We start from the raw sequence: 24,699 nt of genomic DNA, 5'->3' as shown, positions 1-24,699 counted from the left end.
ATACAAGTGATGAAAAATAGGTCAGAGGTCATGTGACCATCGACGACAGGTGAGCTGTCTGGTTACCACGGTGACTGACCTGCGTGAGCCCCCCCCCCCCCTCAGGTGCTGTTCATTTTTTTTTTTTTTAATTAAACATTTATATATACAAACATACAAATATTCAAACAATAAACATACAATGAACAGATAAACAAAAAATATACAGTAGCCTATACATATATACACTGAAAGGGGTACCAACACTATATTATTATATATTATAGGTATTATTAAATAGTTGTTTGCAATAATTTATAATATTCTAAGGTTTTTATAGCTTTTCTGTCTTTCATATTTTGTAATAGCTGCATATAATATCTGATTTCTATTTTAAACTCATACAAATGTGTTTTTTTAGATGACCATTTACATTTATGGATATAATATTTTCCTTGTAAAATAAAAAGATTCAACAAAAACAATTCCTTTCCCTTAAGTTTTAAGTGAGAATTATATCTTTTTTTTTTAGTTTAATCTTGATGCCTGTCAAACATTCAAACATGTTTTCTAGTTCTATCCAAAACAAATGAGTATAACGACATTCAAAAAACAGATGACAAATATTTTCCTCCTCCTGTTCACAGAAAGTACAGTGGATATTAATATTTTTAAATTTAGAGATGGCCTGATTGACCGGGTAAATTGAGTGTATAATTTTAAAAGAAACGTGCTTAATTTTGTTCGTGACACAGTATTTGTTACTTGAAGTCCATACTGAGTTCCAGTTTATATCTATGTCCACAGATTTTGAGTTCCACAACAGTTTATCTGCTGGGGTATTCATTTCTTGGGAAAGTTTCTATTGTTACTACTATTGGTGCATTTTTTATCTGTTAAATCAATACCATCTAACATACATTTTTCCTCAAAATGTACATTTTAGGTGCTGTTCATCGGGGACTCGACCAATCGGGGGATGATGTACTTCCTGATGGAGCGGGTCAACTCCAGCCTGGACGTTTGGGGCAAAGCTCACGACACGCAGGTGTACGGTGCCCTGAACGGGGGCCGCAGCCTCGTCAGCTACAGCTACTACCCCCAGTTCTGGCTGGACAGGGAGCAGAGACCCACGTTCAGAGAGGCGCTGCTGCAGCTGCTGCTCAGGTGAGGGGGGGGGGGCAGGTCAGCTACAGCTACTACCCCCAGTTCTGGTTGGACAGGGAGCAGAGACCCACGTTCAGCATCTCAGTCTTATTTTAGTCAGAATAACCCATGACTATTTTCGTCTAGTTTTAGTCAATTATTTTAATCTCGTTCTAGTAATGTAATTCTATTCAACCCAGTTAATATAGTATAATTACCTTGTATAGTAGCCTAACTATAGACAAAACCAATTTTTTCTTTTAGTCAAACCAATTTCACAATTCAAACATGGTTATCTTATTTTTATATTATTGTCACCTTATAGAATACATCCATTCCAGACATGGAAGTTGCTGCTCAACATATTTATTTTTGGTTCCCACACACTAGATTTAGCAGATAGGCTATTTTGGAGAAACCCACTTTACACTCTCTCTCACACACACACAAACAAATAGCTACATACACGCTAGTCATACACGCACGCACGCACACAAACACACACACACACACACACACTGTTAGCTGTTATCAACATCTGGATGATGTCATCTCTGAGCTTGTTGCTACCGCTAATGCTACGGTTTGTTTCTGTGTGTTTCTGACTTGTCAGAACAAAATGAGCAGCTGGATGAAGTTCAGCTTCCACAGGCTTCCTCTCCTCAACCTGGACTCACTAAAGCTCCGGCTGGTTAGAGATAACAACGTAGCGTAGTTACTTTGGAGGTTGGAGGTTAACTTTCGACCTGTGCTCCTAAAGGTCGCGACCTCTGGTGAACTCTGAGCGGACGGTGCTGGTGGTGGGAGGAGTCCAGTGGCTCAACACGGAGCACCTGAGGACGGTGAGGGAGGTGCTGGACCGGTGAGTTGATGAGGATGATTCAGTTTCAGTTTAATTTATTTGACGAAGGACAATGTACATTACAAACATTGTAAAAAACAAATGTAAATACACCCGGGTTACGTAGCTAAAAAAGCTAGTTCCCTCTGCCTGATGGTAAAGGTTAAAGGGCAACCTTTAAAACAAGCAACAATGAGGTAAAATACCAAAGACAGGATGATGCAGACGGTGGTTACTATGACAACATGACAACAGACCCCTCCCCTTCCCCCCACAGAGAGTCTCTGGGCGACGTCATGGTGGTGGTGAAGTCTCTGGGTCTGGGCTTCCACCTGCAGGTCGATGGGATCCGCTCCCTCAGTCTGGTACCATGTTCTACTTCTACTTCTCCTTCTTCTGTGTCCATGCATAGATAGATGATAGATAGATAGATAGATAGATAGATAGATAGATAGATAGATAGATAGATAGATAGATAGATAGATAGATGATAGATAGATAGATAGATAGATAGATAGATGATAGATAGATAGATAGATAGATAGATAGATAGATAGATAGATAGATAGATAGATAGATAGATAGATAGATGATAGATAGATAGATAGATAGATAGATAGATAGATAGATAGATAGATAGATAGATAGATAGATAGATAGATAGATAGATAGATAGATAGATAGATAGATAGATAGATAGATAGATAGATGCCGTCTCTGATGCTGCTGTACATTGGAACGATACATCAACGCGGCGGCCATCTTGGTCAGGGGGAAGCCGTGTCTACTTCCTGCATTAGAGGTCTATCAACCACTAAAACCACCATAACTTGAGGTGGTTGCCAATGACGATAGGGGCCCCCCCAGGCTGAGGCAGACAGAAACGTGGAGAAAAAGAGCGATTTTCTGCCTCTGCACTGGTCTCACATTTAGGCTTAGGGTGAGAAAACGGTAACTCCTATCAGAACAAAACACAGACCATCATCACTGTAAGGACTTCCTGAACGATTTGGTGTGATTTTGGTGTTTCTACAGTAAATATTTTGCAGAAACGTGCGATTTTAAAACAGGGGTCCGTTCTGCTTCTCTCAGAAAATCTTTGTATTGGAGTCAATGAGGAGCAGGGGCAGAGGCTGACAATTCAAATTCTGTAAGTCTCTCTGATATTTTGAGCACATGGTGAGAGACAGAACAAGTTTGTCTACAAATTTGGAAAAAATCATGTGTGTAGAGTGTAAATTGTGGCCGGGAGGAGTGTGGAAAGAGAAAAAACCACCATAACTCACTGAATGTTCAACCGATTTTCAAGCCGTTTGGTTTATTATAAATGTCAGACACATATTTAAACGGTATATTTAAAGGAGAAGTCAGCGATCCGGTGGTTTTGTCTAACTTCCTGTCAGCAGATGGAGTTAGCAGTCCCCGCCCTCGTCCCTACGTCACCACATTCAGGCGCATCCCTTGGCTGCACACACAGAGAGGACTGCCCCTTTATGCCGTTCTCTCTCCTCATTGGATAAAGGTTGTAGGATACAAGGAAAGTTTTCTCCTGGGCTCAGAGCAGAGCAGAGGGACTGACAGACCCGTGTTTCAGACCAAACACTCTATAGAAGTGATTGCTGTCGGAAGATACAACTATTTAAGACTTAGATTAACACAAATATATATATTATATATATATCACTTACTTCTGCTTTAATATTTAAATGTTTTTTTTTTGGGGGGGGGGTTGTTATAATTTTTTTTTATGTAGTAAACATACACTTAAATACTCAGACACACACCCACATGCATAAATACACTGAAATGTGTTCTACAAGGGTCTGACCGGGTTAGACACAGTATACTATATGTCTATGGCCAGAAACCCCGGACCAAGATGGCCGCCTTAGAGAGAAATGACTGTCTGTTTGAAGGCTGAATTTATTTAGTATTTGTATTTCTGATGTGTTCATTGAATGCCTCAAATGTTTTGTGTTTTGTCTCAACAATGTTATAAATATATATATATAAATAAATACATCTCTGAGGGGGCGGAGCCTCAACCGTGTGTGTGTGTCTGTTTCCAGAGTGAGATCCAGGATCTGGACAAGGAGAACGACGACATCATCGCCGCTGCAAAGCATCATGGGTACGAGGCGATCGACACGTTCAGCATCACGATGGGTCGCTACAAGGAGTTCCTGCAGGGACGCTGCGCCTGCCACTTCCACGAGGTAACCACGGTAACCATGGTAACCACGGTAACCACGAGCCAATCATTGACGAGCAGGGAGAAAACCAACGGGCCAATCAGGAGGCCTCGTTTACAAACTCTTCTTCTTCTTCTGTGGTTGTTGTTCACAGGTGGAGAAGCTCTGGTCCTCCAGGCCGTCGCCAGGCAACAGCAGCGGCCAATCAGCCGGGCCGGAGGCGGAGCAGGGGGCGGGGCCTAAGGACTCCTGGACCTATCACGTGAGAGGACCGGTCAACCAGGTGTACTCTGAGATCCTGCTGAGCCGCCTCTGCTCCAAAACCAGAGCCTGAACCTGCTCCAAAACCTGAACCAGGACCAGAACCAGAACCAGAACCAGGACCAGGACCAGAACCAGGACCAGAACCAGGACCAGGACCAGGACTACAACCAGAACCAGGACCAGGACCAGAACCAGGACCAGAACTACAACCAGTGTGTGTGTCATCATCTTCATCATCCTCATCGGTAACACTTTACAATATGGGACACAAGATTAGAGTCGTTACTTAGGAACTAGTTAGTAACTAGAAAATTTCCTCTGGAAGATGAACTGTGGCTCTGGCCTGAGAATCAGACGTTACCATGGCAACTTGAGCTGGTTGCCAATGACGATAGCGGCCCCCCCAGGCTGAGACAGACAGAATCGTCGAGGAAAAAGAACGATTTTCTGCCTCTGCACTGGTCTCGCATTTAGGCTTATTCTGACAAAACGGTAACTCCTATCAGAACAAAACACAGACCATCATCGCTGTAAGGACTTCCTGAACGATTTGGTGTGATTTTGGTGTTTCTACAGTAAATATTTTGCAGAAACGTGCGATTTTAAAACATCGGTCCGTTCTGCTTCTCTCAGAAAATCTTTGTATTGGAGTCAATGAGGAGCAGAGACAGACGTGGCCGCACTTAGAGGCTGACAATTCAAATTCTGTAAGTCTCTCTGATATTTTGAGCACATGGTGAGAAACAGAACAAGTTTGTCTACAAATTTGGACAAAATCATGTGTGTAGAGTGTAAATTGTGGCCGGGCCGAGTGTGGAAAGAGAAAAAAATCTGAATTTTTTGGGGGGCTTTCTCTCACTCTAACCGATGATGTCACGCACATACAATACACACCCATTATAATCTCATAATTTCTCCAAAAATGGATCATGGTCATTGAACAGTGATTGACCAAAAACTATATGACCTATCAAAACGTGGATTAATACGCCAATACACAAGACTTGTGTCTACTGTTTAAAGTTTAAATGGAGTCTCTAGGTGAAAGTAGCGATTCGAACTTGTGTCCGGAAGAAGAGTAAAGATAAGAAAAAATCCACAGTATAACAATAGGGCTCGGTGCGCTTGCCCCGTGGCCCCAACTAATGAGTAGTTAGTGAGGAACTAATGATGAACTATTAGTTAATGGTGAGTTCTTCAGTAAATCAAATTACTGAGGAACTAACTATTACTTAATCATTAGTTACTCTTTTTGTAACCTAAAGTAAAGTGAGACATCTACTTCCTCTGTAACTACTCCAATGTTGTGTACCTTATTGTAGTGTTACCTCTTCATCTTCATCTTCATCATCTGATCCAAAGTTAACATCTGATCGTTAACGTTAAGCTATTGATCGTGTCAGAGATCGATCAATGATGTCATCGATGTGTTTTACCTCACTCCGTCTCGTCTTTAATCCTCTGATCTTTATTTTTCTACAGATGTTTATTGATTATTGATTATTATTATCTCTGGACATGTTTACATGCTGGACTCAGAGTCTCTATAGTATATAAATATATATAAATATAAATATATATAAATATTTATCAGCTCCTGTTTGTATCTTTTTATGGCTCCGACTGTGAAATTCTGTTTTTTTAAATCTGTTTTCTACCTTTGAACTTTAATAAAGTGAAAGAACTTTTCACCTGTTGAGTCTGGTTGTGTGTTTGTGTGTTTGTGTGTGTTAGTTCATAGTGTTTGTTGTGTTTTTGTTTTCTTCAAACTTTATTTAAAGTTGTAGCAACAACAACATTTCAGTCTTTCCAGCTCACATTCGTTACAACAGTAACAATAAAGTTGCAATTATGACAGTATAACAAAGGTTAAGCAAAAGAAAAAAAACAATCAAGTTAACAATAAAGGAAAATACATTTAGGTGACAGACCTCGTATCCCATGAAAATTATAATTATAGTTATTGTGACAGATTATTCATTAAAGCAGAAGCAGCGATCCGGTCGTTTTGTCTAATGCTGCGTTCCAGGCAGGCTTTTGAAACCGTAAATTACAGCTTCAAGTCACGACTTACGACTTTGTAGCGTTCCAGGCAACCCACTCGTGTTTCTCCGACCTGTTTTACCGGTGAAAGTCACTATAACGGCCACTCGTAACTTCTGACCCGTGAACTCGTACCAGATCGAACTGGTACCACTTCACAGGTCGGAAAAACACCAGTTACGAGTTGCCTTGAACGCACCATAACGTCTTGTCAGCAGATGGAGTTAGCAGCCCCCGCCCTCGTCATGGATCTATTGGTCCTCGTCCCTACGTCACCACATTCAGGCGCATCCCTTGGCTGCACACACAGAGAGGACTGCCCCTTTATGCCGTTCTCTCTCCTCATTGGATAAAGGTTGTAGGATACAAGGAAAGTTTTCTCCTGGGCTCAGAGCAGAGCAGAGTGACTGACAGACCCGTGTTTCAGACCAAACACTCTATAGAAGTGATTGCTGTCGGAAGATACAACTATTTAAGACTTAGATTAACACAAAAATATCACTTACTTCTGCTTTAAACATCTCTGAATGTAGCCTGTGGTCATTATTGTGATACATTTCTTATTTGTAATTAAATTAAGAGACTTAGAATAATAATCAACTTCAATCAAAAACAACCTCACCAATTCTGAAATTTACATTTATGGATATGAGTGTGTGTGTGTGTGTGTCAACATGCTATATGGTAAACACCCCGATGACGTCAGATGTCCCTCTGACGCGTCCGTCCAATTGGAGCGCAGCTGTGACGTCCAATGAGGATCCTCCGTCCGCGGGATAAAACGGGTCGGACGCAGCAGCAGCGGCTCACAGCGGGGATCGAACCGGGACCGGGACAGACATGGACTGAGACCGGGACTAACGGGACCAGGACCGGCTAACGGGACCAGGACCAGGACCGGGACTAACGGGACCGGGTTTTTTGGACCTGATGGAGCCATGGAGACTCGGACCTGCGGACTGAGACTGGGACGCGCGTGCACGGTGACGCTGCTGCTGCTGGTGGTGGTGTGCGCGTGGCCGCTGCGCTGCGGAGCCACCTGGGTGTAAGTCCACGGAACCACCGGACACACACACACACACACACACACACACACACACACACACACACACACACACACACACACGCTCTCTCTCTCTGCAGCAGCGGCTCGGACCCGGTTCGGTCTCTGCGGGTTCATGTGGAACCGGACTGGACTGTTTTTACGCAGCAACGTCGGATTCGAACCCGGTACGGAGAGTCCGCTGCTGCTGCTCGGAGCCGCGGGTCCAGATCAGATACTGAACTATCAGATCAGATTTAATAGTTCTAGTTCAGATTTTAATAGTTTAATAGTCGAACTGGGTCCGGGTCTGATCCGGTCTTTACGCAACGGAGTCAATGAAACCAGCTCCCGGTACCGCGTCTGTTCCATCCATCCCATAATACTCCTGATCCAGGTATCAGGTCCTAGAGATCAGAACCACTTTAAACATCACAACTGGACTTAAAAAGTTTTAATTCGGCTTCTCTGGACCTGGACCTGGAGCATCTGGACCTGGATCAGGGTTTACTGGGACCAGAACCGAAGCTGCTTTAACATGAAGCTGTAGATCCAGATGTGGACCAGGACCAGGACCAGGACCAGGACCAGGGCGGCGCCGCGGCAGCAGCTGGATGTCTGTGATCATGTGACCGAGCGGCGGATTCACCTTCAGATCTAATCACCGCGTCACCGCCGCATCCACAGATCCCTCCGCTAATCAGCCGCACGTGCTCGACCTCGCCCCCCGGTCCCAGACCCGGACCATGGACCCAGACCCGGACCTGGAACTGGACCTGGACCCAGACCCAGATCTAGACTCAGACCTGAACCAGAGACAAACCAGCTCTGATCCACATCAACACATTTTAACAAGGCGGTGACAACATGTCATGTGTGTGTGTTTAGGCCAACACAGACACACACAGACACACACAGGGGTGGTGCAACAGGGCAGCTGCCTGGGGCCCAAAGCTAGAAGCCCCCCCCCCCCCCCCCCCCCCCACGGTTATAGATGTGATTGTCTTGGTGCCATAACTGTCAGAGAAAGAATCAAGGATATTAATATCATCATAATTCCCAGTGGTGGACAATAACGGAGTAAATTTACTTAAGTAGCCTATATATCCAGAGGATTTGTACTTTACTTGAGTATTAGATTTCTTTGGTACTTATTACTCTTACTTGAATACATTTCCAAGACAAATATTAGTACTTTTACTGGAGTTAATTAGTAGGAAGGCTGAAAAGTACTGGTTACTTTCAGGTCTTTTTCTAAAATCCTATTGGACACAAGCTGTGTTTGTCTGTGAAGGAAACCCTAACCCCTAAAAGCAGCACATCAGTGCAGCTGAGCAGCAAAGAGTTCATTCTCACTAACAAGAGTTAAAAGCTCCTTACATTCATTTACAAACTATTAGAGGAATAAGACATTTACTCTGACTCTGACTTTGACTTACAGTAACTTTAAAAGCATGTACTTTTGGATACTTTTTTTTTTAAACATGTTTTTATTTGAAGAAATGAACAATGATCAGATATTCAACATACAACATTTTTCTTATTTTCTTTCCCCCCACCCATCCCCATCGTGCTGCCAATATGGAAAAATAAATTAAATATATAATTAAAATAAACTGGTGAGTGAGAAGCACACCTCAAATGTTATACAAAGAGTTACAGGTATGAAAATATATACAAGGTTAAAATAATACTGTAATACAAAATAAATAAAGATAAAGAAAAATAAATGAAATAAAAATAAAAAAGCAAATAAAAACAAATCAATAAGAGAAAAAGTGGGCATCAAGACAGTACAGATAGGCTATTTGCCCTTTTTTTTTTTTTTAATCTTGTGGGAGAACTGCAAGTTTCTCAAAATAAGATAATAGAGGGGCCCACGCTTCATAGAATTTTTGGGTTGACCCCCTAACGCAATACTTTATCTTTTCCAACTTAAGGAATAGAATCAGGTCCTTCATCCAGGAGGAGGCTTTGGGTGGATGTTACTTTTGGATACTTAAGTACCTTTAAAAGCAAGTAGTTTTTGTCGACTGAGCTACTTTTACTTAAATTTGACCAGTAGTGTTTGTACTCTTACTGGGGTCGAGTACTCTGTTATTATTATTATATTATAATTATTCTGCATTAATTCATTTCCCGTCTCAGTCTCGGCTCGGTCCAGTTCTGGTCCCGGTCCAGGTCTACTGACTGACGCCGTCTCGTTTCAGCCGGTTGATCCAGACTCTGTCCTGTCACTGAGTAAATAACTGGATATTAATAACCAGTAGTCGAGTTGTAAAAAAAATTCAGGGGGGATGGTCTATTTTTTTCACCTTAAAAAAAACGGGGCAGAAATTCATGTAAATTCGATATCAAAACAAAACACTGAAAATAAGACTTCTTAATCCTCTCAAATCAAATCAAGCCAAGTTTATTTGAATTTTTTTATTTGTGCCCTCAGATTTTATTATTTCTTTTATTCAACTCTCTAATGATGAAATAATTAGGGCTGTCAATCTATTAAAATATTTAATCCCGATTAATCTCATGAATGTCATACTTAACTCACATTTTTATCTATTATCGCCTAAATGTCCCTTGAATTATCATTTTAATACTTTTATCAACATGGAAAAGTGGATAGGCTTGATTTGTGCAAATGTTTTTTAATGAAATCAACTATCAATAGATAAAAAGAAATTGACGCCGTTAAAATTGATTTGACAGCCGATAATTACAAGTTATATGTCCAACATTTAATGTGAAAAGGGGAGGGATGGAGAGGGGGGATGGCACTTTTTCAGGGGGGATGATTTTGATCGTTTTTATTTCAGGGGGGATGCCACCCCCCCTCATCCTCCCTCATCCCCCCTCAACTCCACTACTGTTAATAACTCAGAGTTTTCTATGCAAAACAAATGACTCGGGTCGTTTCTGCAGCAGCTCACGCACGTCGTCCAGTTGGCGTCAGATTGAGGCGTTGACGTGCAGAAGAAAAGCAGTTTACACATTATCAATCAGATCTGGAGAAGTCTATTAGTGTTATTAGTTGGACTAATGTGTTTACATGAACTTCAGTTGTCCAGTTGGATTAAGGTCATAATTAGTTTTTTTTAAAGGGCCATGTAAACGTACTGTATGAATGTGTAAAAATCAAATACAGTCAAGATATACTTACATTATTTATTATATAGCCTACACAATCTTTTCAGTATCTATACATAAAGGACCAGTTATTAATCCTCCAGGGGAAATGTTTGAATTATTTCAGTGATTATTTGTCATCTAGACCAAATATTTCCATTGATTTTAAAGATTATTTAATTTTTTTAATCACAAATGGCAGTTTTTATTTATTTTTTTTAGAAACATTACCACTTTTTTCTCGAATTTTCTTTAAAAAACTTTTTTTGGGGGGATAATTTTTACCACTTTTTTCTAGAAATGTTTAAACGTTTTTTTGGAGAAATTGTACCACTTTTCTCCAGAAATTTCTCTACAATATTTCCACAAATTCACGCCATTGGTCCTAATTTGAACGTAGCCTGCAGTGACTAAAAAAGTCACATTCTACAGTCTCAGAACAAATATTTGTGTATTTCTGGTGTTTGCTTCAACATTTGCGGTCCGTGGTCTAATTTGTGTCAGTGTTTTTTAGTATGTTTTTTATTTGAACTTGTCTTACGAGTATTTTAAACTATTTATTGCACTCCCTGCACTTTTTTCTTTTCTCTCTTTGATATGTGGGCCAGTGTTACTACTGTAATGTATGTATGGTGTACAGGGCCGTTGTATAGGGGAGAAAGGTGGTGATAACTCTAGGGGCCCAGTGCCCAGTGGGGCCCATAAAAAACCCCAGTAGTCTAATCTTTGTTTGACTGATTTATTCTGCGTAAGACCCTGACTAATACTCATAGTACACTGTAAAAACTCAACATCTTTCCAAGAATATTTGTCTTATTTCTTGTCAAAATGTCTCATTTCTAGTCAAAACTAATCTCTTTCCACTTAAAATAAGACTCATCACCTAAAAATTTACTTGTTTTTAGATCATTTTCACTTAAATTCACAATAGATAGAAAAATCTGCCAGTGAAAGTAAGTTTTTTGTGCTTGTAATAAGGAAGAAAAACTTGCTCCACTATCAGATTTTTTCTACTTATTCCAAGTGAAAATCTGCTTGAAAGAAGTAAAAAGTGTCTAAAAACAAGCTGCTTTTAATATGATGTGTCTTATTTTAAGTATAATGAGATTTGTTTTGACTAGAAATAAGACAAATATTCTTGGTCAGATACTTGAGTTTTTGCAGTGTAATGCTGCATTAGCATCAAAACAAAGAAGGCTAAATAAAAAACAATAATACATACGTAGTCTAAGAAAAAAAAAAGGAAAAGTTAGGGGGAGGGGCCCACTTTAGTATTCTTTAAGGGGGCCCAGGATTCCTAGCAACGGCCCTGATGGTGTAGCCTATGTATGTTTTTTGCAAGTACAAAGCAGCTGTAATATTATGCCCATGACAAATTTCCCTCCCGGGACAAATAAAAGTTGATTTGAATTTGAATATTTATTTGAGTTTAGGGTGGTTGATGTAAAAGCGTTAGAGAAGTTCTGTTATACAGCAGCATTAACGGTGTGTTTCCCTCCTCCAGGTGGCTGGGAGTGGCGGCGGACGGCGTTCCAGAGAAGCTGGGCTGTTCCAACCTCCCTCTGAGCCCCCGGCAGCGGGAGCTGTGCAGGAAGAAGCCGCTGCTGCTGCCCAGCCTGCAGGACGGAGCGCGGCTCGCCGTCACCCAGTGTCACAGCCAGTTCAGACACGAGCGCTGGAACTGCTCCACCAGCACCGAGCCGGCCGTGTTCGGACCCGAGCTGACCAGCGGTGAGTCCACTTCCTGTCTGAGCCCCGACCCCCCGACCCCCCGACCCCGACCCCGGGTCACAGAGACGCAGAGGATATGATTAGATTTGATTTGATCAACTTTATTAATCCCAGAGGACAGCTCTGTTCTGCTGTCCACTGTGTCTCCCTCTGAGACTAATACACACTGCAAAAACTCTAAATCTTACCAAGAATATTTGTCTTATTTCTAGTTCAAGTTCAAGTTCACTTTTATTTGTATAGCACAGTTAAAAAGACCTGTGACAGTCGTCCAAAGAGCTTCACAGAGCAGAGACAGAAACAAAGACAAATGCATGTGCAAGAAACAAAATGACATGCGTACTATCACACATTCTCACACACAGATGTATGTACATATACGTACACGGACATATGCGCATACATACACATACACATACGCAAATGCAAATGTGCACAGCTACAGTAGTCATAGACAACAGTGCACATAGATATTTAAACAAAAAAAAAAACTAGCCAGGATCAGAAGTCCTTATGGATCCGAAGGCCAAGGAGAAAAGGTGCGTTTTTAAGGCGCACTTAAACCTCTCCATGGATCCTGCATGTCTAACATGTAATGGCAGGCTGTTCCATAGTCTGGGAGCAGCCACAGAGAAGTCAAAATGTAATTTCTAGTCAGAACAAATCTAATTCTACTTAAAATAAGACTCATCACATTAAAACGTAGCTTGGTTTTAGACACTTTTTACTTCTTTCAAGCAGATTTTCACTTGAAATAAGTAGAAAAATCTGATAGTGGAGCAAGTTTTTCTTTCTTATTACAAACACAAAAAACTACTGGCAGATTCTTCTACTTATTTCAATTGAAAATTAGTTTGAAACAAGTGAAAATTATCTGAAAACAAGTTAATGTTTAGGTGATGAGTCTTATTTTAAGTGGAAAGAGATTAGTTTGGACTAGAAATGAGACATTTTGACAAGAAATAAGACAAATATTCTTGGTAAGATTTTGAATTTTTGCAGCACAGTAATGGAGGTGCACTCACTCACCCATACAGGACGTGCAAACCCTAAGGCCAAGAAGAGCACACTAATGAATAGATCTGGTCCACAGTGTATAAGCTGACAGAATGAACAGATAAATACATTGATAAATAGAACTTAATCAATTGTAAGAAAAAGTCAAACATTAATTTCCATAATCTTGTGTCCAGATTTAAGAGTCTGACAGCAGACAGGATGAATAATCTGGAATAGCGATTAGTTTTCCGTGGTTGAGCTCTAATGGCGCTTTTCCTCTAGCGCGGCACGGCACGGCACGCTTTTTTTTCTTTTCCACTAGCCCTAGTACCTGGTACCAGGAACTATTTTAGTTCCTCCTCCTGGTTCCAAGCAGCCGAAGCGATACTAAAACGTGACGTCAGCCGACTGCCTTCCACTGATTGGACAGAGCGTCGTCACTGGAAGAGTGCAGCACTACGTCCAACATGAGAATCAAACCTGGAAATTTCAAAAACAGAGCAGCAACAGCAGCTGATCTGTATCAGACTGTTGTTGTTCCTTCACCTGAGTTAAATGTTGCTGTGTAAAACCACTGAGGTCTGTTAACGAGCTGCAGACCAGTCAGTTTGGAGCTGACGAGACCAGAGAAACAAGAGACACGGACGATGCGACCCCTCGATCGCCTCGGTGATCGCCCCCGCGCCGCCCCCGCCCCCACTGAGGAGGAACTAGAAGAACTCAGCTGTAGTGGAAAAGCACCTTTTTTTATTTTTTTTTTTTCAGTATTTTTATTTCGCACAACACACATGATATTAGTAGACAGAGCAGAAAAGAACAGAAGCAGATGTGTGAAGCGCCAGGTCTCCCAAGAAGCTATTTTAAGCTTATGGCACCTTTACCGAGCCGAGCCGAGCCGAGCCGTGCCGTTAAAGTGTAGTGGAAAAGCGCCATTAGACGACACCAGGATGTAGTCGCTCTGATTCATCATCACACATCCATCCCAGAGGGAACACAGGTCCTGCTGCTGCTGCTGCCCCATTATTATGGAGCACAGCTTCACTATGTTGCTCAGACAAGTTTTGTCTTTAAAGGGATAGTTCAACATTTTGGCAAATTGTCCCACTGCCATAATCCCTATAGTCATAGCAGTAGGTTCGTTACCTTTAATTGTCGGTGCAAGCTGTTTTTAGAACGGCGGAGCAGAGCCGTGAGCTGCTCAGAGCTACGCTACGGAGGCTCATTATGGGATTTCTTGGTTTCCCTCATCAAACTCATCAAATACACAATCCAACAACTCCACAACGCTCTGGTGGACAAGTTGTGAGCTGCACATTCACCACGCTATGAGATAATAACACAACGTTACCACACAGAGTTGTTTTAGAGGGAAATTCATGTAAAACCGCTGATGGACGTTGCCTTCAGGGACAGTTTTTCATCATCAGTCTCTGTATTTACCTCCCATCCAATCCCATGAGCCTCCGTAGCGTAGCTCTGAGCAGCTCACGGCTCTGCTCCACCGTTCTAAAAACAGCTTGCACCGACAATTAAAGGTAACGAACCTACTGCTATGACTATAGGGATTATGGCATAGGTCAATTTGCAAAAATGTTAAACTATCCCTTTAACACACAAGCTGTTGTACCAACAGATGAATGAAAAATGAAAGTCAAAGTTCTTTCAATAAAGGACTCGTAGAGCAAGACTGTATCTTCCTGCTGACATTAAACGGGTAGGTGAGTCCTCAGTCGGCCCTTCTACCAGCAGCATCACATCTCAGCTGTCATGAGGGGTTGAGGGATGTTTATGGGATGTTTGGGACCTTGTGTTGTGAGGCTGAGTGAGTTCAGTTTCCCTCTTCGTCTTTAGTGTCACAGTTTAATGTGTGAGTAGATGTGAATTAGATGTGAGGACATGTGAGGATGTGTATGTTAATTAAATTGAGAGGATCACATGTTTTAAACCAGGATGTTAGAGACACGTGAGGCGAGACGGACGGACATGGAGGACACTTTCTCCTCAGTTCACTCTTTGTCTGTTCACACTCACACACACAAACAGGAAAGAGTGGGATGTAGAATCTCACCCCGCCAAAATAAAACGACAGGTTCTAGTGTTGGACCTGTTGGACTTGATCTTAAAGGGATACACCAATATTTTTTTTCCCCGTGTCTTGCCTCACTCCTGAGTCCATGACCAGCAGATAGACACCATCCTTTCGACTGTGCGTGCAGTAACAAGGGAGATTGAGCCGTATCGCCCGTAATTAGCTTAGCTCAAACACTGGAAGTGTATAGGTAGTGTTAGCCTGCCTCCACCTAAAGTCGCTAATTAGCTTAGCTCAAACGCTGGAAGTGTATAGGTAGCGTTAGCCTGCCTCCACCTAAAGTCGCTAATTAGCTTAGCTCAAACACTGGAAGTGTATAGGTAGCGTTAGCCTGCCTCCCACCTAAAGATGCTAATTAGCTTAGCTCAAACACTGGAAGTGTATGGGTAGTGTTAGCCTGCCTCCACCTAAAGTCGCTAATTAGCTTAGCTCAAACACTGGAAGTGTATAGGTAGTGTTAGCCTGCCCCCACCTAAAGTCACTAATTAGCTTAGCTCAAACACTGGAAGTGTATAGGTAGTGTTAGCCTGCCTCCACCTAAAGTCGCTAATTAGCTTAGCTCAAACACTGGAAGTGTATGGGTAGTGTTAGCCTGCCTCCACCTAAAGTCACTAATTAGCTTAGCTCAAACACTGGAAGTGTATGGGTAGTGTTAGCCTGCCTCCACCTAAAGTCACTAATTAGCTTAGCTCAAACACTGGAAGTGTATGGGTAGTGTTAGCCTGCCTCCTACCTAAAGTTGCTAATTAGCTTAGCTCAAACACTGGAAGTGTATGGGTAGTGTTAGCCTGCCTCCACCTAAAGTCATCAGAGAAACTCTTCAGCAACTCTAAACGGAAACTGGCGGGCCGATCTTGGTCTCAGAGCTGACAAAACTCTCCGGTAAGGCATCTTGAGCGGTAAAATGCCGCTAACGGGACCAGATCGGTCAAAACGGAGGGTTCAAGCAAAGACGCTTTATTTTGGTTCAAGCTAGCTACATCGAGGGTAGGTTAGCTTCCTATTTCAAAGTAAAAGCACAAATTCTATCATCATAGTTTTCTGTATGTAAAGGGCAACGGGTGTTTTATTTTGTGAAAGTAACCGGAAGTGCGTTGGTCACAACGGCTAGCTTGAGTAGCGCCAAATTCGTCCGAACAAAATAGTAAACAGCTGGTATTTAGACAAATTAACGACACACTGCTGATCTAAACGGCTACTTTCTCTCCTAAACATGTTTGAAATGTGGATAAAGTGATATATTTACAGAGTTTAGAGCTAAAATGAAATCAGCTTCTGACTGCTGATTTCAGCTCGGGTAGGAGGCAGGCTAACACTACCCATACACTTCCAGTGTTTGAGCTAAGCTAATTAGCGACTTTAGGTGGAGGCAGGCTAACACTACCTATACACTTCCAGTGTTTGAGCTAAGCTAATTAGCGACTTTAGGTAGGAGGCAGGCTAACACTACCTATACACTTCCAGTGTTTGAGCTAAGCTAATTAGCGACTTTAGGTGGAGGCAGGCTAACACTACCCATACACTTCCAGTGTTTGAGCTAAGCTAATTAGCGACTTTAGGTGGAGGCAGGCTAACACTACCTATACACTTCCAGTGTTTGAGCTAAGCTAATTAGCGACTTTAGGTAGGAGGCAGGCTAACACTACCCATACACTTCCAGTGTTTGAGCTAAGCTAGTTAGCGACTTTAGGTGGAGGCAGGCTAACACCACCTATACACTTCCAGTGTTTGAGCTAAGCTAATTAGCGACTTTAGGTAGGAGGCAGGCTAACACTACCCATGCACTTCCAGTGTTTGAGCTGAGCTAATTACGGCGATACGGCTCTATCTCCCTTGTTACTGCACGCACAGTCGAAAGGATGGTGTCTATCTGCTGGTCACGGACTCGGGAGTGAGGCAAGACACGAAAAAATAAAAAATGTTGGCGTATCCCTTTAATAAAGATGCCTTGCCTTTAAGACTTGATGATCTTCAATGTGTTTCTGTCTTTCTCTGTCCACTACAGGAACCAAAGAAACGGCGTTTATCCACGCGGTGATGGCGGCGGGGCTGGTTCACGCCGTCACGCGGTCCTGTAGTCAAGGCAACCTGACGGAGTGCGGCTGCGACACGCGGCTGCAGGGCGGCGGCGGCGGCGGCGGGGGCGGCGGCGCGGCGGCCGAGGGCTGGCACTGGGGCGGCTGCTCCGACCACATCCAGTACGGGACCTGGTTCAGCCGCAAGTTCATCGACAACACGGTGAAGAACACGACGACGACCGCGGCGGCGAGCAGAGGAGGCGGCTACACGCTGGTCACCATGAACCAGCACAACGCCGAGGCCGGACGCCAGGTGAGACACAGCTGCAGAGGTTAAAGGTGACACTTTACAATAAGGGTCCCTTAATTAAAGGGATAGTTCACCCAAAATTGAAATGTCACTCATGATCTCCTCCCCCTCATGTGGACTAAGGGCTGGGAGAAGTTTCAGAGTCCTCCGTGTCTTCTCTGAGTTACAGGGGGTCTCGGCGTAGCAGTGCATGTCCATATGACGGTTGCAAATGGATACCAACTGTCTTCGTAACAAAAAGACACACCAAAAAACATCCAAATACCTCCATGCTGCTCGTATGTAATGTCCCTCTTGTATTGATGCCCCGACATGAGAAATTGTCCCGCCAGTCAGTGCACTGACACAGGAAGAGCAGTGAACTGAGACACTGGGAGCTTCCGCTACAAACAAGCTTAAAATATAGACTTATTTAATTTTTTTCGGAACAATTTCTCATGTCGGGGCTTCAATACAAGAGGGACATTACAGACGAGCAGCATGGAGGTATCTGGATGTTTTTTGGTGTGTCTTTTTGGACGAAGAAAGTTGGTATCCATTGACAACCATTGATGATGAGCAGTGTTGGGTATAGTTACTTTTGAAAGTAGTTAATTAAGTTACAACGTTACCATCAGTTAAAAGTAATCAGTTACGTTACTGCGTTACCTATGAATAAAAGTAACGCGTTAGAGTACTCATGCGTTACCAAAAATTAAAAGCCCTTTGCAGCGCCTCGCACATGCTGCAACTTAACAGACAGACACACAGCCTCTTTTAAATGCACTGAGTCCTGACGAATAGTCATCCAACCAAATTAACTCTACAGGATAACAATAACAGGAAAGACAGTCAGAAATATGCAACATAGCGTGTTTTTTTTTTTTTTTTTGATCGCAGAACTGATCAAAATTCAGGAGTTGCCGTGAATCCCTCTCAGCGGCTTCACTGCTCGATCTGTCTGTCAGTTTGAATGGAGGACTCACGTGTGGAGAGGAGGGAGGCTGGCGAGACGTGAACGTCCTGCCTTGTGTGTAATAAAAGTTGTACTGGTATCACACTGCTGCTACGGCAGCTATGGAGTAGAGATCCGGGCTGGACCGGGGGAGAACTGAGCTGCCGCTCGCCAAGAGGGAGCTGCTGAAAGCAGCAAGCACTGAGAGCCGGCCCGGGCTGCTTGTTGCTGCTGGAGAAGCAGGTCCGTACGTGGAGCTGATTCATGTAAATGGGCCCTTAAATTGGATGTGGATTTTTTTTGCGGTCGATAGAAGCTTATCACCAACGCAGAGTGTTTTTACCGTTATGTTCTTGTCCTTTTCGCCGGCGAATTGAAACGCACACACACAGGCAACGTAGGTCGGCAGGACACAGACGCATCACAGCGCTGCGCCTCGGCTGACACATCCGCAGGTTGCACAGTAGTCTGTCTGACAAAAAGCAGGCTGCAGTCGGGATTTTCATTTCCTTATCCGGCGAAAAGTAACGGATTACTTTTTAAAAAAAATAACTAAGTTACTGATTGCTCAACTCACGAAACTAACGCGTTACGTTACACGTTACTCGAAAAAAGTAATTAAAGTACTCTAACGCGTTACTTTGTAACGCGTTACCCACAACACTGATGATGAGTGAAATTTGAATTTTGGGTGAACTATCCCTTTAACATTAGTTAACACATTATTAAGCATTAATATGTATAATTAATGCTGAGTAATGCATACATAATGATAACTAATCACATCATTATGCTTTATAATTCATGAACTAACTTCGAGTAGTAAACATTATTTAACTGCTTACTAATAGGCTACATTAATTAATGTGTTTCCTAATGCAAAGTAATACATAATAATGATTGTTAATACATTTTTAAACAGTTAATTAATGCTAAATAATGTACTAACTAGTGTTAATTAAGGGACCCTTATTGTAAAGTGTTATTCTAGCATAAAATCCGATCATTTCCTCCCCCAGATAACTTTGGTGTCTTTACAAGTGGTTGTGATGAAATGAGCTCCAGCCGAGAGGCGCGTATATCCGTATAATGGAGTCTACAGGGCAGCAGAATGCAGCCTCTAAATAACACATTATCTGCAGAGAAACTCCTTCATTTCACCAATATTTAGTTCTGATAAGCCTGTGTGCATATTCTCATTTGTCCAGGTCATAGTATCTCAAAGGAGATTGTAAAAAACGCTAATTCTCCTTTAAGACTTGACGTGGAGGAGAAGAACCACCTGACACAAAGAGAAACTTTGGTTTATAATTGTTGCATGCGTCACATATTTGCATCACAGCCGGTGTGAACGGTCTTGAGGCAAAATATTTGCCGCCAAATATTGTGCGATTTCATGTTGTTTATTGGTCACGTTCCCGGTGAGTCAGGACCTTTGGTAACACTTTACGTGAATATGTATTCATCAGATTGACATAACAGCTGTCATAAACATCAATGAATACTTCTGACAGCTGTGGTTAAGTGTCATTCGGTAAGTTATGTCACTTTTGATGCAAAGTTGACATTGTTTGAGATGTTTTTGTTCTGACAACTTGACATCATTGTTAAAGTTTGTCCATTAGTTCTGCTATGACAGTTTAGGTCGCTTTCACACTAGCCTCCTTTGGTCCGGACTTTAGGACTTTTCAGTTTGGTCCGAACCAAAATTTCAGGTGTGAACACTCCCCCGGACCACGGTCCGGACTTTTGTCGGACCAAACAAGCGGACCATGGTCCCCCAAAACAGTCAGGACTCGGTCCGGTTCGAAGTGAACCATGGTCCGGTTCGCTTCAGGTGAGAACGTAATCGGACTTTTAATAGGACCAAATACAGGAAGCAAACCAAAACAGCAGTGTTTCCCATAATGAATTGCGTCAACCACGAGTATATTTTTCGCCTTTTGGCTTGACCAACGCAATATCGTTTCATTCATTCATGTCCGCATAGCACTCTTTCTCCGTTATTGCCGTTCACACACACAGAGAGAGAGAGAGAGAGAGAGAGAGAGAGAGAGTGTGTGCTTGCAGGACAGCAGGGCGGTGAAAGCCTGCCACAGTCTCCTTGCAAAGGAGAACTGTCAAAGCTGCTGCTCCCCATTGTTGATGAATAGGAAAAAAATGACATGATGAAAGTGATTTTCCCTCACAAATGTTCTGACCAATAGCTGAACGACCTGTAGACCACATGTCATTTGTTTACAAAAAAGGTGCGTTTTGACAAGGGACAGTGTGAACACAGACCGGACCAAAACTTCATTGCAACAATGTATCATTTCTTCCCTCTGGTCCGGACCGTGGTCCGGACTTTCAGGTGTGAAAGCGACCTAAATTGTCTTTATGTCAAGTTGTCAGAACAAAAACATCTCAAACAATGTCAACTTTGCATCAAAAGTGACATAACTTACCGAATGACACTTAACCACAGCTGTCAGAAGTATTCATTGATGTTTATGACAGCTGTTATGTCAATCTGATGAACACCTATTACAGTAAAGTGTTACCGACCTTTTTGTTCACGTCTTTAACAACCGTCTCCTCATGTCCCTCAGGCCGTGGACCGGACGATGTCCACAGACTGTCGGTGTCACGGCGTGTCCGGCTCGTGCGCGGTGAAGACGTGTTGGAGGACGATGGCGTCGTTCGAGCGCGTGGGCGTGTACCTGAAGGAGCGCTACGAGCACAGCGTGCACGTGGCCGACCGCTCCCGCAGGAAGAAGCAGCAGCAGCAGCAGCAGCGGCGCCGCGGCCCCGTCCCCGCCCCCGTGGACAAACACCGGCTCGTCTTCCTCCACAAGTCGCCCAACTACTGCGTGGCGGACCGGCGGCGCGGCGTGGCGGGGACGCGGGGCCGGCGCTGCAGCCGCGCGTCCACGGGGCCGGACGGCTGCAACCTGCTCTGCTGCGGCCGCGGATACAACACACACCTGGTCCGACACGTCCAGCGCTGCGAGTGCAAGTTCGTCTGGTGCTGCTACGTCCAGTGCCGGCGCTGCGAGAGCATGAACGACATGCACACCTGTAAATAAACACACAGAGACAGAGGACACCTGAGGACAGACGGGGTTTATAAACCGTTTGCAGAGACAAACCCATGAGACAGTGAAGGTGGAAACTGTTCACCTTTCACCTGTGTAGCAGACGAGCTGTGATTGGCTGCTGCTGCAGAGGACGAGCTGTGATAGACCGAATCTCCTTGTTGTTTACATTCTACTTCCTGGTAGAAAACCAGCTGTAATGTGAATGAGATCAATAGTAACGAACGAGAGTTTAGCCATATATCATATTTTTCACGCCCTATCACCGTTTAGACAAATCTGAAATGATTGAAGAAACATTACTATTTCTGTGTGTGTGTTTTGTGTTGCTATGTGTTGTATTTATTCAGTTTGGGGGAATCACAGTGTCTAGAAAGCATCAGTGGCTCAGCTGACAGGGACAGCTAACGGTAGCTAAGCTAACGGCGGCAGCTAAGCTAACAGCAGCAGCTAAGCTAACAGCAGGACGTCAGCTGTTAAAACCCTCCCGTTGTGGGACACGACATGAAACTACTCCAGTTAGCTCAGTCATGTTGGAACTCAGATATCCGCTGGAGAAAATATTTTTTCATGGAGCGTTTATTGAGTCACTGAGTTATTAAAGTTAAACAGGTAGCTAACCGTTAGCCCGGCTAATCTATGATAACCATGACTAATTACAAAAATGTGCACACAGAAATAGTAATGTTTGTCCAATCATTGGTTTTATAAACTTTACAAACATCAGATTAGTCTAAACGGTGATATAGTGACGTGAAAAATTTGATAAATATAGTGAAACTCTCATCCGTCACTATAGAGAGCCTAAGCGGAAGCAGGAAGTAACGTCACCATGGGACCTCAACTCTGAAAAACTCACCATTCAAATGAACGGGACTGAAAATTTTATTTCGTGATCCGATTGAATTGTGCCATGAGAAAAAAATCTGTCCTCTACCTGTTTAAAACATCACGTTTCATCCCGAGAAATCAGCAGTTTGTTGTAAAGCTATTGTAAAATAAAATTCAGAAGAATCTGTAAGCAGAAAGACTACAGATCGCGTAGGTGACGTCACCATGGCGACCAAATGCCGCCCTTTACCGTGTCAGTTGGTGACGTATTTTCTGTGGGACACAGCTCTGTAGTCCGTGGAGCGTCTTTACACAAAATACATTCTTCTGTTGCCGTTTTATGATAAACGGCTGATTTCTCGGGATGAAACGTGATGTTTTAAACAGGTAGAGGACAGAGTTTTTTCTCATGGCGCAATTCAATCGGATCACGAAATAAAATTTTCAGTCTCATTCATTTGAATGGCGAGTTTTTCAGAGTTGAGGTCCCATGGTGACGTTACTTCCTGCTTCCGCTTAGGCTCTCTATTGTTCTCATGCTGGTTTTCTACCAGGAAGTAGTTGTAAACAACAAGGAGATTCGTCCTATTGGCTGCTGCAGCAGAGGACGAGCTGCGATTGGCTGCTGCAGCGGAGGACGAGCTGTGATTGGCTGCAGCAGAGGATGAGCTGTGATTGGCTGCTGCAGAGGACGAGCTGCGATTGGCTGCTGCAGCAGCAGACAAGCTGTGATTGGCTGCTGCAGCAGAGGACGAGCTGTAAATGTTTTGTATTTTATTTTTAACAATAAACATAATTTATATGAAAACCAGCGTGTTGAGTTTTTAATCCAGATGTTTCTGTCTGAGACTCTGAGACTCTGCTGCCCCCTGGTGGACGGAGGGAGAACAGCACCAGACACAGAGAGGGTCAGTTATAACTGTCACATTCTTCTGCTTCATTAATAACTACAACAACAACAGCAGCTCACATTTGTAAAGGATAAAAATCGCTATAAAAGTCAGATATTATAATTGATTAATAGTATTATGTATATGAATGAATGAATGCATTTTTTTTTATTTTCGTGTCATGCCACCACCATGGTCCATCCCATATGGGATTACAAGACACATTTAATGACAAGTAGAAGAAAAAAGCCAAGACAGTCCTTCCTGTTGGTGTTACTGCCACACAGGTGCAACACATAAACACTTTCATTACTTTCAGTTCTCAACTATATATCGCTCTTCGTCTCGTTGCCCAAGAAATAAAGAAAATGCAAAAATATTCAAATGAAAAAGAAGTTTGAGCTTCTCAGCATCGTCTAACCACACAAACTCATTATTTGGATCTACTTTACTAAACAGTTTGTGTCTTATAGAGTCATAGAAAGGACAGTAGAACACTAAATGAATTTCATTCTCCACCTCTTGGATGTCACATAAATTACAAACTCTATGGTCTACTGCTGTGCCGACACATCTGCCTCTGGTCTCCATATGAAGACCAAGGCCCAATCCCATTTCTCTTTGTCCCTTGCCCCTCGCCCCTTGAAACGGAGCTACAAGGGGTAGGGGTAGAAAGTCAACCCCTACGAATTGGGACGCCCTTCAACAATCACATACATCATCACGTAGTCTCACTGGCTTTTACGTAAGCTGATGCGGCGAGCTTTTGCCAGAAATCAAATAGCCGTGTACCATATAACTTAATAAAATAAGATAAAACTTAATGCAGGCTGATCGGTTCATTGTAAAACATTTATTTACTGATGTAAATGTGATGATTTCTGTACGTACAGAGCCCCGAGGCAGCGCTGCCTGCTCCTCTGTCTGATACACACATGAAGCTTCACTTTTCATTCTGCTACTGCCACAATTGTCAGATTTCATCAATGAGACCAATATTTAAATGCTAAAAAGAATTTAACCAGCCGGTGGTAAACCTCTAAAAACCTGTGGGTAAGTTAATTAGCGATGGTTTTCTCCCCCGGGATGAGGACGGAGGTTGGCCGGCCGAGCAGCTCTGCAGACCGGCTGCTGCCTCTGTGAGGAGCCGCTTCCTCCTGGAGCTTCACTTCTCTGAAAAGAACGTC

General features: G+C 43.0%; 2 protein-coding genes across 2 annotated transcripts in view; both read left to right on the top strand.

Annotated features, from left to right (window-relative positions):
- Positions 1-5,414, top strand: part of cped1 (cadherin-like and PC-esterase domain containing 1) — a 31,282-nt gene extending 25,868 nt beyond the window's left edge. The window contains exons 16-20 of the mRNA XM_085769915.1: positions 926-1,146; positions 1,886-1,987; positions 2,244-2,331; positions 4,036-4,182; positions 4,313-5,414. Coding sequence (XP_085626041.1) covers positions 926-1,146; positions 1,886-1,987; positions 2,244-2,331; positions 4,036-4,182; positions 4,313-4,492 — 738 coding nt within the window. The 3' untranslated portion in view covers positions 4,493-5,414. The remainder of the gene's footprint in view (positions 1-925; positions 1,147-1,885; positions 1,988-2,243; positions 2,332-4,035; positions 4,183-4,312) is intronic.
- Positions 5,415-7,403: 1,989 nt separating this feature from the next.
- wnt16 (wingless-type MMTV integration site family, member 16) lies at positions 7,404-21,808 on the top strand. The gene is made up of 4 exons (XM_085768890.1): positions 7,404-7,510; positions 12,138-12,364; positions 17,458-17,783; positions 21,306-21,808. The coding sequence occupies exons 1-4, from the start codon at positions 7,404-7,406 to the stop codon at positions 21,780-21,782; spliced, it is 1,137 nt and encodes a 378-aa protein (XP_085625016.1). The 3' UTR covers positions 21,783-21,808.
- Positions 21,809-24,699: the final 2,891 nt, after the last annotated feature.

Source organism: Trachurus japonicus, chromosome 23, assembly GCF_045865225.1.
Source record: "Trachurus japonicus isolate A0001 chromosome 23, Traja_1.0".
Classification (NCBI taxonomy): domain Eukaryota; kingdom Metazoa; phylum Chordata; class Actinopteri; order Carangiformes; family Carangidae; genus Trachurus; species Trachurus japonicus.
This window is presented reverse-complemented; position numbering and strand designations above follow the sequence as displayed.